Here is a 15,317-nt window from a genome sequence, read left to right on the forward strand (position 1 = left end):
TTTTGAAAGAGTGGGGTACTTCTTCATCTTTTTCATCAAGTTTGATTTCTCCAATAACAGAGAATTGATTTGATTCGCTTGATAGTGCTTTTCTTAGAATAATCACTTATCCAGATGTTATTCAGATAAGGTGACACCATCTGTCAGACAAGGTTGCAGAAATGTGATGAAGGGGTAGCTCGTGTCATTTACTTATATGCTAAAAGAAAACACTGCAGACCTCAAATACTTTTAGCCTGTTCAGCCTGAAAGTGGTCCCTGAGAAAATGTCAAGGAGCCAAATCAATACTAATATCAATAAGTTTCTTCTTCCTTGGAGCATGATCATGCATAGCAAATGTTGTGTGTTTAGGAGTTAAAGGTCAGGAGGTGTAGCCTTTTGAAAATCGTAGGTATGGTCTGATAATGTGGGTAATAGCGGAGTCTCTGGGATCAGAAGGGTTCTTTGATTCAGGAGTGTGTACATTCACTACAAATTTATTCTAGGTGAGTATATGCATCAGCAATGACAATTTTGCTGACTTTTCAAGTGGATCACAAGGAGTCATTGTACTGGGCTTGGATAGCCTAAACCAATGATCTACATTTAGATATTTAACCACGTACTCTGCTGTTGTACAGTATACTGAAAAAGGAAAAGAGGCTTTTGTTTTGACAGAATCAGTTGAGGGCACAATGGTTTTCCTAAGTCTCTACATGAAATTTCCCATCACAGAATCAGTGATGGGAAACACTTCGTCATCAGTGCAGCAGCGCACTGCTGTGAGTCATTATACTCTACAACCACAAAGCTCTCCATTTTCATTCATGCCATAATGTTTTGGCCCGTCAGACTGACAGACTGCAGCATCTTTTGCCCAAATTGGCATAATTACAACTGTTGTCATTATAAACTCAGATTTGTTGTCAGCCTTAATAGCTCTACATAAAAGTCTCAAAAACAGTTACATCATCATCATCATTTTAATTTATTACAGTTTTTTTCATGACATTTTGTTGCCTTTTCATAACAGAACAAAGGAAAACTTAACTTGGCATAAACAAACATCCTCATCAACAATCAAGAAGGATAACATATGCCAGTTGTAAAATTATGCTAAAATTATGTTAATTGTATTGCTGTCAAGTAAATCAGGGGGTGGAATTTTTGTTTTACTGAATCATCTGAATTCGCTGTGCAGCTGGTAATTTTGTTGCTATCCAACATCATAATTGTTTTGCAGTCACAACAGTTGCTTCAAGAAATGGGCCTGAAATTCAGATGTTAATCCAAAGCAATGCCTCCAATTATATGCACAAAACTCAGAGTTGTTGTAAGCCTACACTGTAAATATATTTCTTCACACTCAAAGCAAAACAGTGAGGAATATATTCAGATTTCTCAAACAATAAACACCTCATACATAATTTCTTGAATTCCTATCTCATCGTCTGTCTCCTCCACAAACCACTCTACACAATAACTGCTACAAATCACCAAGGCAGAATGGAATTAAGCCATGGCATACATTGCAGTAAATGCTTCTGCAGCAGGCCTACCAAACAATGCCTGATGAAAATGAATTAACAATGAAGGATGAATTTAAATGCAGTAATTTAATCATGGCGAATTTCAGACAAAAGTTAAAAAGGGGCGAAACAAATCAAAACAAAGTAAAGCCTGAAACATAAGCAGATGGCCCAGTAATGGGAAGCAGGTTGGGTTGGTTGCTAAGTGACAAGGGCTAAGATGAGGGTCCGTAGTTTTGGCCGTGGTTTTGCAGGAAAAACACTTCTCCTCCCTAGTCTGAGCCACCCTCTTTCCCCATAGTGCTGTGGTTCTGACGCTGGCGGGGCAGGACAGGAGGCAGGCCTGGCCAAATGAGAAACAGACCCCCTTCACCCCGGTATTGCCTATTTCTCCCTGTGGCTTTTTTGTTTTCAAAGAAAAAAAGAACGCTCTCCAAAAATAGATTTGGGGCTCGCGTGCCAATGGGTTTTGAAACCTTTTTTTCCACTCCCTCTAGTCACGCAAGTAGCCTGGCAAGACCTTGAAGAGAGAGCAGGGGAAAAAACAGAACTCGTAAGAGACAAGAGGATCGGAGAGGGAAAAAAAGTCTCTCTAGAGTGTTTGGAGAAAGGATTGTGGTAAGCTGAGGATGGAGCATCCCTGGAGCCTGGCGCTCTGCTGAGGGAACAAGGGGCAGAGACTTCCGTGCAAGCTGCAGGTATGAGGGGTTTATGGGTAATCCAAGCATGAGCAGAGAGACCTCTCTCTGGTCTGGCCTCATTTTAACTGGACGGTAGCCTGGGCTTCTCCAGAGAAGAGTCTGATCCTTACCAAAGGGCCTGCAGACAAAGCAGCTAACACCCGAATGCAAAGATTCTCATTCCTTATGTCCATAAGCCGAATCCTTCACTTCACTATTGACTGATCTCTGCAGCTGTTATTCATCTTTTTATCTGTCACATCATATAGTATGTCATCAAGATGAGATCATTGCCTATATTATAAAAGGAGAGACATTATCAAGCCCTGGTTAACTACCTTTGAAGGTCTGCCTATTTTGGTACCTTCATTATAGAAAGTGCGTTTGAACATAAGACAGTGAGAAGGGCCCATGGCACAAGCTCTCCAGCAGAAGCCATGTTAAAACCATTATATCCTCCAGTCGTTATAGTCATTATGCCTTCAAGGCTACATAAGCCGTCTACTGCGAAAGAGCATGAGAGTTTTCTGGAACATCAGAGAAAGGGTTAATTTTTTTTGGCTACCTTTAATGACAGGTAGGCAGGCGGCACAAACGTCTTCGTTCCCTGACAACATGTGACCGTCCTGCCCGAGCCTCACTGCCCCCTTAAACCAGCAGCTCAGAAGAAGAATTTCTCTTGAATTTCACTTTTACATGATCTTTACATTTCTTCACTGTAAATGTCTTCCAAACATCAACCACCCCCCCTGCCCCACCCCCACCCTCCACCCACTAGTATGCTTTACATACTATGCATAGCCTACAATACATGATACATTAATTGCCTTCTGTGACAAAGGGTAGACAATTGATCCTGTTCATTAGGCTGTTCCAAATCAACCAAACCACATTCGACTGCAGCTCTAGTTCTATGCAGATTGGCAGAGTCTGAAAAGAGACCACTAACATTATAGTGTAGACAAAAAGATTGCTATCTGTCTGACCTGTTGCACGCTTCATAACCAACTAGGGATTTGCTGCCTGATAGATTAAATAATTTATTTTCCAAGAGTAATTTTTCACTGGCAAAACAATCTACAATTTGTATGGCAAAACTATATTACTGCATCCATTTCAGGTGGTCTATTAAATGAAATCAGATTAAAATCAGACACTCTTTTAAAGTGTAAAATTGCTCACTAATGGATTAAGTTTATAATTCATTGTGTAAATTTGCACAGCCAGACCTCTATCATGTCGATTAAAGTTCAACATTTGACTGATATTTGAGAAAGACTGAGACAAACAGTGTCCCAGTTCTCAACTACATACTAAAGCACATTATAGGACCTGCACCAAGGGACAACTTGCACTGAACTGTAACCTAGAATGTTACTGTCAAATCTAAAAAGAGGAAACAAATGATTCTCCAAAGCTTTTAGACCTTTTTTTCTGAGGCGCTGCTATTGATCATTGGTATGCAAGAAGTCCTGACAGTTAAAAAGAAAAACACTAAAATCCTCCTCAGGCATTCATAGGCCGAGACATCTTTGATACTCGCATGAAGATAAAAAAATATAAGACTACAAGGTGTTTACCAATGTGACACCATCAGAAAAGATAATCATGTCATTATGCAACTTGTACAGCTTTTTGTTTACAGAATACAACTGACACAAACAGCCCCTGAATCTTGAAGCAACACAAAATCCTTCACAGACACACAGACTGCCAGTAAAGAGCTTGATGCTACCAGAGCACTAACAACTCATTCTCTTGTTGTGTTGCAAGAAAAAAGAGAATATTACATCTATTCAGAAGGGGATATACCGGTAATAAAGGGAAATCATTCGACAATGCATGAAATTAGTTGATTAGCATATTCTTTGATCAAAGTGTGGAACTGATCAATATGAAAAACCCTTTTGTTCTAGAGCAGGTTTAAGGATTTCAAAAGCTGGATACTTTCTCTGTGGAAAGGCAGTTATAAGCATTAACAGCATGAGGACAGGTAATGATCACACTGTAACAGAATACGAATGAGTGTGCTTTTGAAATTTTAAAGGGAAATTGTATTTGTGAACCTGAGTGTTATTCACATATTCTTGTCCATCATGACTATTAGTCATAATATAATTGTATAATCCACCTCCTGTGTAGAGATTTGGGAAATGTGAATGGCAAGGACACTGTTAATTGGGGGAAAGGGTCATTAGCCTCTTACAGCTTTACAAAAAAAATAAAAACAAAACATTAATTCATAAATTTAGCAGAAATTATTTAAAGCTCTGTTCCTTCCTAGCAAAAGTAAACACAGAAAGTACACTTCCTGGTCAACTTAAATGACTATTGCTGATTAATTTACATCAGTGTGAGGCTGGACTTCCCTTTTGATTTAGCTTGTGTGCAGGCTAAATTAGCTTTAGCAAATGCGAGAAGTCTGGAAAACAAAAGACACACCTTTCACTTTTCACTGATTTGCAATATACAGTAAAGAGTGTCATGGTTTGCTATGGCAGACACTTTTTGTTAGTTTTGTTTTGGAGTTTTTGCACTTCCTGTTTTATTTTGTAATTGGTTTCCTTGTGTGTCAGTGTTTTTGCTTCTGTCTTGGTCCTGTGTCTGTGGTGATTGTCTGCCCCGCCCTAATGTGTTTCACCTGTGTTCAATCACCCTTGCCTCCCTTGTCTATATAGTCTTTGTGCTTCCCTTTGTCTGTGTCGGTTCGTCTTTTTAGTTCAGGGTTTGTTCATGTCTGTTCATGTCACGTTCACATTTTGTTAATAAACCTGTCTGCACCGTTCTCCCATGTGTTGGCTGCATTTGGGTCCAACTTACCTCGCAAACCTTGACAAAGGGAGGATGTAGTTGTCAGTCATTTCTCTGTGCAGTTTGGTACAACTTGTGATCTTTGCCTGAATCAGCATTAATCTTGTCAGAATCAGTTTTTCCTAAACCTCTACAGCTGATATGAGTACAATGTTATCATGAACAATAGTCATGATGGTTTTGGAGATTAAAGTGATAGTTTCAGTTATTTGATGCGAGGTGAGGTACTTAAACATACGGTAGATTCGGATCGGTGTGCTGCCAGTTTGGTGAGGCAGAAGCTGAGCAATGTGCTGCTAAAACATGTTTTATCCACTTAAAAAAATGCCCACAGAAAAAGTCAATACCATTTGAAGTGTACACTATGTATTGAATATTATCACTGCTTCATCTTGCCGTCAAACAGTTCTTTCATTTGGCACTACATTTTATACTGCAGGTAACAAACTGACTAGGTAAAAGTATCTCACACAACCCCACGTCAAATAACCCAAACTATCTCTTTAACATCCAAGGTGAACAAATACAGGAAAGTATTAAGTAAAATTATTGACTAGCAGGTGAAGACTGCTGATAAAGATCAAGGATTCTCAGCATCATATAAGCACAGCAGCATTGACAACTCTGTAAGAAGCAGAAGTAGAGTCAGTGAAGAGAAGAGAAGAGGGCAGCCTGGCACTGAAGATTGCATGTTAAGAAAGCAGCCTCCTGTGTATCCACTTTGTGTTGAAGGGAAAATGATAGATTTCATTTGGTTTACTCCGAGCCTTTAATTTAAGCCTTGAGTAATGACTTGGCTTTTGCCCTCTTACTCATATTATCTGAGTTCTGTTGTGTATATACTGGCCTCTGATCCAAGGTGCTCGGTTTGGGTCACAGCATTCATCTCATAACCTGAGTCTGCTATGACACTCAGGCCGTGTGTATCATCAACGGCCTTTCCAATTCAGCCAACTCCGCCCATATTTCCAGTCCAGGAACAAAAAATACTCACATGAATTCACCTCAGTGTGTGTGTGTAATTGCTCAGAATACCACAGGGTTTAGATTTCAGCTCCATAACCAGTTGGAGGCAGGCCGTGGAGCGGACACAGTGCTAGTCCAGTTTCAGCTCTGTTTCATCAGGCAGCAGGAGTGTTATCCAGCCTTGGGCAATATGAGAGTGATGCAATGAGTTCCCATGACAGGTGGGGGTTGATACTAAAAAATAACACAATTTAGTAACATTATCGACATGCATTAGTTTTAAAATGTGAACAAGTTCAAAATAATTCTGACAAAGGCACTTCTAGGGGGAAAAACTTGAACTTTCTGCTGTTGAAAAGTTCATTGAGGTAAAACAAGTACAAAATCAAAACATTCTATAAATACTAATGCCTGTTTGTAGACAGAGATTTCCTAACTCTGCTTTCTTCACCCTGCTGTTCTTACATGTTATAAGACCTGGGGAATAGAAATTGAGGACAATTAGCAGAAACCGCAAAATAGACATGAAGTAGTATTACAAAGATAAGTGCCGGGACAATAACAGTGAAGAATTGAAGAATTCTTGTGAGAACGTCAGCTGCATAAGCTTAAAGATAAAAATCTGAGATCTGACCTGGGGTTTGGTGTGGTCAGTATTACATGATGAATGATTTCTGAGCTGCAGAACATAATGTGAATGAGGTTTTTTTTTGCTTTTTGGCAAAGCAGATGAATTGGCATTAGAAGACAAAAGGAGGGTGGAAATAAGGCTGGCTCCATGTTAATGTGGAGCTAATTTGAACAAACAAATATCATACAAATGGAATAAGGCTGAACTGAGAGTTTCATGTGAAGCAAATGGTGGTTTCTTGGTTTCCAATGTCTTTCCAGTGTTTTGTCCTTAATCTGTGCTGGAAGAGGTTGCAGCGAGAGCGAGAGCAAAAGCAGACTTTTTTTTTTTCATGGCTGTTTTCAATAGAAACGAGGGCATCTGTAAAGTCATTACTTCAAATAACTTGGTAATGGTATTGTGACTGTGTTACATCATATATACCTATCAAGATCTAAATAACACTTAATGACTATCATTAAATCCAATATTGTTCATTTGAGATATGTTTTCTTAAGATTGGGACAATACTGGGACTGAACCTTGTCCATTTGTCCATGTATCCTGTTGCCCCTGGGACAATAGGGAGTTTCCAGTTTTCATGTTTATACAAGGTATAAGCCCAAAGTTACAGGGTACTGCTAGTGACTTTAACTGTCGATCCTTCTGAAGGTGTGTAAATCATCAAAACACCAAGTCACATATATAAGCCCTAGGACACTGGTCATGTCTTATGCTTCAGGAAATGTCACGCTTATTTTGACAGAACCTTTGGGATCTTTCACTTGTAATCCATTATGGATTAACTGCACACAATAACTGTTCATCACTGTTACACACTGCCATTATTGTGAGCTGAGAATGATGTGACAGGGGCGACAGTGTGTTCACATAAGTACTTTAATCAGGCACTTTGCTCAAAACATTTCTCTGGACAAGTCTAGAATGATATGTGAGAACATTTGGAGGAATTTCTTTTCTTCACCATTATACACACAGCTTGGACAAACATGAGATGTAAGTGGCAGGTAACACTGTTCAATACAAAACAATACAGACAACAAGGTACCTTCATTCTATCAAATACAGTAGGTAGTGTTCATGTATATTTGGCCACGGTCAAAATAGCATCCTTGTAAATAATTTACCAAATCTCTCAGCGTCTGAGGTCTACCTATATAATAAATAAAGAATACTGTAAAATGTTAGTTTTGATTGATATATAATGTTAACAAGAGTCAAAAACTGGGGATTAAGCAAAAAAAATACTTCTAGCCTATAACAATTGGAAGGAGAGAGGAATCTGCATTAAGGCAATGACAGAGCTCTAGGTAGTTATTAATGCAAATTAACACATTATTTTATTTTGTGATGGCTGCCAAAAACACAATTATGATCATGTATATATTTATGGTGTAGGCATCTGTGTAAAAGTATTAATGTGATTTACGGCTGAACATGTACATGACATGAATTTCTTCTCATTAACTAGGAAACATTCTCTGGTAGTGTTTGAACATTCATAAATATACATGTTTTCATACTCCATCATACCGTATGTAACATTTATTAATCCATATAGTATTCTTTATAGTGCTATTGAAAAGAGGGAACAAATGCGGTCCAAAAATAACATTCATTACAGTTTGGCAGTAAATCTATACAACAAAACTGTTCTGGACAGCAATTAGAAAAACCTGCTGCCAATCTCAGTGTCAAGATAGCACTGACTTAGAGCTTAAGTAATGTTTCTTTATATATTTTACTGAGGAGCATTGGATGAGTAGACAAAATGACCAAGACCTGCTTACATTCTCTGTAATGATTAGGCTGCTGATAGAGCACACAGTTTTACATACATAGCTGCTCAATGTTCTGCCTCACATGGATTATTTTCACAATGCAAAATGAAAAGCAGTAAGGCTCGTAGTGAGAAATTAAAGCCAGGGCACCTGAAGGACAGGATCATTGGATGTCAAGTTTCATTATGCTTTGCAGAAAATGAAGGGACGTGTGTTGAGGACTAATACAATTTTTCAACAATTCACATTCATGATTACCTTTTGATGTGAGATCAAACACTGGATCCGTAGAAAATCTGATCACACAATACGCTATTCTGACTGATGTTTCATTTGTTCAAGCAAGGATGTCTCTTCTTCTATAAATATTTACAATAATCTGTTACAAAAATCCCAATTCATAAAGCATTAATGAAGAGCTTCATTTAAAACCACAAGGTTAAGAATTACAAGAGATAAAACCAACTTACAGTACAAACAAGTATACAGTACAAGCTACAAATATACAAATATAGAAATATATTCTGAGGTTTTAGCAACCTTTTTTGACACTTTAATTCCATTTCTTGTCAGAAACCACATATACGTATAAAAATATAGACAATGCTTTTATACAAAATATTGACATCATGAATGAATCCCTATTCAAATGTGCAAATTAACAATGATCAACAGAAGAATAAGGAGTTTCTTTCACACACACAAAGAAAAAAAAAAACAAAAACAAAACGCATGGTCCATTTTGGCCTGTTAGTCATGTAGTTCAGTTTTTCCAGTAAGCACCACAGCTGTAGCTATTTGGACTTCTTAGTATAACCTTGTGTACTTGTTCTCTTCAGAAGGAGAATAGAAAAGAGACAAGCCGTGACTCATTTCAGGTTGCAGCCCCTGTGGTCATACAGTAGAATAAGTCTGGGACAGCAATGACTCAGTTTTAATCCACCCTCAAGATTTGTCTCTAGAATTTAAATCCTCAGCTCTGCCTCCTCGCTGTGTTCCAAATTGTGTTCAGTTGTGCTGATCATAGATGCAGAGGGGCCCTGTGAGACGCTGAAGGGCGTAATTGCAGGAGAACGCGCTGCCAGCGGGGAGAGAGAGGGAGAGAAACTTGGAGACATGGCGACTGAGGAGATGGATCCCTCGCCGCTGATGGGAGATCTTCGTAAAGAAGCCAAGTGGGGGAAGGTCCTCCCTACAGCAGGCTTTGGAGGTACAGTTTTAGCCCCTGGGTGGGCCACAGAAGTTATGAGAGGCGGTGGGTCGATTCTTGACTCGGCCTTTGCTTTGTGATGAAATGACCTGCGAGGATGAGGAGGAGCTGTTTCATCTTTTAAACGTGCTATTTCAGTAAAAACGTTAGCTAAGGGTTGGAACTGGGGACACCAGTTTAGCAGGTAGTCCCAGTTATAGCTGCCCCTCAGCTCCTCATCACTGGCCACGATGGCTGTCAGGGAGCCATCCACAGCAGGCTTTCCATCCTCTGGGAAAGTATAGTCTTTAGGGTGGGAGATGCTGAGTCCTCGTCCCACACCCACATACCCACCCCCCTCATCCCTGTAGACTGGCACCTGGCCAGCTAATAAAGTACTATTCAGACTGCCCAGTTTCTTCCCTTTGAACCAGTCTATGGAAGGCTCACAGGACACGTCTGATAGCTGATCTGCATCCTGTTGGATTCCAGAGTCCGGACCTCGGGCAGAGATGCGCTCCTGCATCGAAGAAGAGATGCTTGACACTCGTGGGTATTCATTAATCATCCTGATCTCATCATCCTCTGCCGCCTCTGCCTCCGCAGAGCCACGCCCACTGGAGTGGGAGGGATCCAGGGATCCTCCACGAGTGTATGGACCCCCACCGCCTCCACTTTGACTAGTTGTGTATCCAGGAAGGGTCTGATGGTAAATCATTTCATTTGCTGTTATTTTTGTTTCCTCTAGCTTATGCAGCATGGTGCCTGATGTCTGTGTTCGCCCGTGTGCTTTTTGCTCCTTCTTCTGACGCCTCAATTTAACAAAAAATAGAGCCACGGCAATTATTATTAATATGACTATGGTCCCAAGTGAAACTGCAATGACACTGATAAGCAGCATGTTCATGTCTGTTGTGAGACCAAAAGATGTGTGGGTCACATCCACAGTAACTTTAGCCACTGCTATGCGGGACGTCTCCAGAGGGCTGTGAGCAGTCACGTCCAGCGTCATCAGACGCACCTCTCTTTTAGAGCGACCCACATGTCTGCTGTAGCTGTCCATCTTTAAGGAAATAGCTCCGGTTGATTTATTGACTTCAAAATAAGGCGAACTGTCAGCTAGAGAGTAGAGGACAATCCCATCCACACCTCCGTCCTCATCTCTGGCTTGTACTTTGCCAATGATCTGACCTTTCTTTGCTCCCTCAGGCACTTCGAATGAGAACTCTGAGGATGTGAAAACAGGATCATATTCATCCTCCCCCGTAACATAAACCTGTACAGTTACAGTAGCAGAATAGTTGCCAGTATCCATGGCAACTGCCACAAAATGGAAGGAGGCTACCTTCTCAAAGTCAAAAGTAGAGCGAGTCCGTACTTCTCCTGAAGTTTTGTTGATTAGGAAGGCCTCTCTTCCCTCTTTAGAGTTGTCTAACATGTAGTACCTCAACTGTCCAAAAACACCTCTGTCATGGTCGATTGCATGCAGCATGGTGACTAAGGCATTCTGGGGTTGGTTTTCCCTGATGCTCGCAGTTACTGTACTGAGGGGAAAGAAGGGCCGGTTATCGTTGATGTCCTTGACCTCGATGCTGACTGGGGCCAAAGCATAGTGCCCTTCACCATCAGTAGCCTGAACCACAATCATATGGTACGACTGTCTCTCACTGTCCAGAGGTCTCTGCAGCCTCAAGGCTCCGGTCCACTTGTCGACCTGGAAAAGGTTGGACTCGTCCCCTGAGCTTATGGAGTACTGCACTTCTCCATTAGGAGCAGAGTCTGGATCTGTGGCAGATAGATGCAAGATCTCTGTCCCAGCTGCTGCACCTTCACTCAGTACCACACTGTACTCTGCCCGGCTGAAAGCTGGAGGATTGTCATTGGCATCTGAAACACTGATGAGGATAGGCACGCTGGAGCTACGTTGAGGGATTCCACGATCTGATACCACGACCGTCAGGTTATAACTTGGCACTGCTTCAAAGTCCAGCTCCTCCACCAGGATCAGACTGCCAACTGTCTGGAAGCCCTGCCCCTCCAAGAAGCGTACACTGCTCTCAATCTGGAAGGCATTACCTGAGTTGCCACTGGCAATGGCAAAATCAAAACCACAGTTGTCCCGAGACAGGTCTCCATCTACAGCTTCCAGGATCAGAACAGTTGATCCAGGAAGCCCATCTTCAGACACAGTGGCTCTGTACTCTGACTGGTGGAAGATGGGGGCGTTGTCGTTGACATCGGACACTTGCACCTGGACAGTGGCAATGGATGAAAGTGGTGGAGTACCCTGGTCCCGTGCCTCAATTACCACCAGGATGGAGGGATTTTCAAAATCAAACTCTGTTTTTTGTTTGACGAACAGAGTCCCTGTGAGGAAACAGAACACGATCATTAAAAGATCAACTTTTATGACTTTTATAATTTTAATCTTCTGTCTGGAGATCATAATATTAATCATCCAAGTTGATCATTACACAGGGTGACTCTCTATCAAAGAAATACCATGAATTATTCAAATAAATGATCAAATTTCAATTATGTTTTGTAAATAGTGTAGCAGGTTTGAGCACGTAGCGTTTAAGGGAACATTATTCGAGGTAAAGGAATTGCTCTTGAGAACAGGAGACAGAATAGCTTGAGGGGAAAAAGAGTCCTCTTTTATAACACACTTATTTTTAGATGCTATCTCAAGCAAAACATCTGAGGCAAATAACATTAAATCTGGCTTTCAATGACGTTTAATGAACAAAATGATTAAATATTTTTGCAATGCCTGTTGCAAATATGTCCAAACCTCAAATTTGCATCCAAGTAGAGACTTAGGGGATAACATTTTTTATGAAGGGTAATTAAGGGGAGCTTTGGTTCGAAAACGGTTATAAGCAACCATAAATGTGCACACAGTGATCTTACCGTTGCTTGGGTCAATGTAGAAGACGCCCCTAGTTGATGACATTACTCTGTAGGTAATCTTCCCATTCTCCCCAGAGTCACGGTCGGTAGCTGTTACTGTGATGACTGCACTGCCTGCTGGGAGGTGCTCTGACACAGTCACCTAATGAGAAAAACACAGCATAAATATATCTATATCCTTTACTACAGATACTACAGCAATTTAACAAATATGCCAATACTAGGTGTGTGAATGTTGCTGTACCTGATACAAGTCTTGAGTAAAGGTGGGGACATTATCGTTCACATCATCCACCAGCACAGTAAGGTTGGCCTCGCTTTGATGTTTAGAGTCAGATGAGCGGACAGTCAGAGTGTACCATGTCCTCTCCTCATAGTCCAGAGGGCCGGTCAGAGACACTCCTCCTCCGTAACGATGAATCCCAAACATTCCTTGGCTGTTTGTATCCAAGTGTAGTGTGTAGGACAGGGCTGGCCCTGAGTCCACATCATTCCCTGTTACCTGGGTGATAACTGTGCCAATCAGAGTATCTGTATGTGGGAAGGTGGGAGGGCAGGAGAGGAAGAGCAAATATTTAGGTTATAGCTGAAATGAAGGGAAAAAAAAGGTTGTTTTTTTTTCCTCTTTATTAAGAAATATCCTGTTCTGGAAAGCCTAGATCTAATAGACAGGAAATGAACAGAGGAACTTGGCAATAGCTTGTTCATAATAGGGTCAGACTTTTCTCACTGAGCCCTGCTGAGTGAGCTGCCAGGAAGGGTGATGCGAGGCTTTATGATAAGATCATTGGACTAAGTTCCCCTGTGAAGCTAACTTACCCTCAGGCACATGGATCTCCCGAGGCAGAGGAATCATGGGACTGTTGTCGTTGAGGTCGATGATGATCACAGTGAGGGTGGCAGAGCCAGCCAGCCGCGGGGTTCCTCGGTCTGTTGCCGTAACGACAAGTCTGGTGCCAGAAAATGAATGTCACTGTCTGAACTTTAATGAACATGGTTGCGTAGTGTTTCACCCCCCACCAAGACCAGCCGCTTTTTGTTTCACAGTGAGCATTAGAAGATTGTTTTTCTAACAATAAATTAGGCTCACTGTTTCCACTAAACCAAAAAATTATAATCTGATCTAAAAAAAATCAATAAAACTAAATTTGTTTAAAATCTGATCTTAAAATGAAATCTTCAGGCCAAGCATTATTTTCTTTATAACTTTGATAGGCTCTGAATATGATCATCAGCTCATTTGTACTTCCTCCCAATTTTTCTCTTCTCTTTCTAGAAGTGAAACATTTTTCTGAGCAGTCCTTGTTAAAAGAGGACTTCATTTACAGTAATAATCTCTTCTTGCAGTAGAAATCATGCAAACATAGAATCCAACTGAAAGAGTGGATGGGAATGATTGAAACTGGGATACAGTGATCCAGGGGTGTAAGGTGAGGGGTCAAGGGCTCTTCCGTCCTTTTCTAACCAACTACCTCCGGTGCTCTTGTTTGGACCACACCTATTTTTGAACTACACACTGTAACTACACACTGTAAAGTGGTGTGACTGCATCTTGCACAAAATCTGTCCACAGACATATAAACACCTGCCAACGTCCTCAAAACCACCTCTGCAATTGCTCCCGCTACATTTGTTTTTTTCAGAACCACATTTTGCCATGATGATACACACACACACACACACACACACACACACACACACACACACACACACACACACACACATGCACACAGACACACAAAGACTCACAAGGTGAAAACAATACTAGCCCTGCTGTTGTTGCTGGTAAAAATGATCATCATAACAAACATACAAATGTCAAAATGTCAGGGGCAGAGATGAGCTGAGTGGAACCACATGACAGGAGGAGCAGACAAAGAGCAAAAAGAGCAAAACTCACTTTGTTTGAGTCCAGATCTCTCTGTCCATTATGGCTGCAGTGGTGATGCTGCCGGTCATTGGGTCGATCTTAAACAAGCCACTCATGGACGAGGACCTGATAGAGTAGGTCACCTGGCCGTTTTGACCCTGATCGAGGTCATCTGCCGCAACCTGAAGAAATGACCAACCCATTTTCATAATGAAAATATTGAAATATTTGCAACAGCTGTTGCAGTGTAACATGAACTAGTGAGCAATATTGGACTTAAAAGTCAAGAGTTCATAAAAAGGGGCTATATGGATCTGGCTACATGACAAAAATGATTCTATATATTCAGCTGGGACACTGAGAACACAGGCAAATGAACAGTCATTTCTCTACGGTGCTGAAACTATCCAGATTTCTGAAGCTTGAGTGCTTTTCTATTCCACAACTTCACACTTAAACAACAGCCAACCATAATAAATATGTGGGGGAGAGGCTACTGCACCTGGATAATGGGAAAATCATAGCCTTGTGCCTCTCTAATGTACGCTACATAGTTCTGGAGTTGGAAGCGTGGCAAGTTGTCATTGACGTCCTGCAGAATTAAGTTGACAGCCATGTAGGAGCTGGAGGATGCCGTCTCAGCTTTCACCACAAGGCGGAGTTTGGGGGTCTCTTCAAAGTCTAATCCTTCAGATTTCTGGACCCATATTTCACCTAATTCACAAAAACAACAATGAGTCACTGGAGATTTGGGAAAACCTCAGTTTGTGGCGTACGCTGCTATCTGTGCACTTACCAGTGATAGCGTTAATTCCAAAAGACTGCATTCTGTTTCCACTGAAAATACTGTAGCTGATACCAGTTTGAGAGCCATCAGGGTACTGGGCCTGAGTCTGTGTTACTACTGTGCCTACAGGGTGAAAAACATGCTGTGTTGAAACATTTTACATTGACTTTTCATTTCCAT

General features: G+C 41.1%; 1 protein-coding gene across 1 annotated transcript in view; it reads right to left on the reverse strand.

Annotated features, from left to right (window-relative positions):
- Window positions 1-7,460: 7,460 nt before the first annotated feature.
- The window catches only part of LOC130168131 (protocadherin-16-like), a 79,909-nt gene continuing 72,052 nt past the window's right edge, over window positions 7,461-15,317 (reverse strand). The window contains exons 15-21 of the mRNA XM_056374726.1: window positions 15,147-15,260; window positions 14,853-15,064; window positions 14,381-14,532; window positions 13,300-13,430; window positions 12,725-13,011; window positions 12,481-12,622; window positions 7,461-11,934 (exon numbers count right to left, since the gene is read on the reverse strand). Of these exons, the coding sequence (XP_056230701.1) occupies window positions 9,344-11,934; window positions 12,481-12,622; window positions 12,725-13,011; window positions 13,300-13,430; window positions 14,381-14,532; window positions 14,853-15,064; window positions 15,147-15,260 (3,629 nt within the window). The 3' untranslated portion in view covers window positions 7,461-9,343. The remainder of the gene's footprint in view (window positions 11,935-12,480; window positions 12,623-12,724; window positions 13,012-13,299; window positions 13,431-14,380; window positions 14,533-14,852; window positions 15,065-15,146; window positions 15,261-15,317) is intronic.

Source organism: Seriola aureovittata, chromosome 4 (assembly GCF_021018895.1).
Source record: "Seriola aureovittata isolate HTS-2021-v1 ecotype China chromosome 4, ASM2101889v1, whole genome shotgun sequence".
NCBI lineage: Eukaryota > Metazoa > Chordata > Actinopteri > Carangiformes > Carangidae > Seriola > Seriola aureovittata.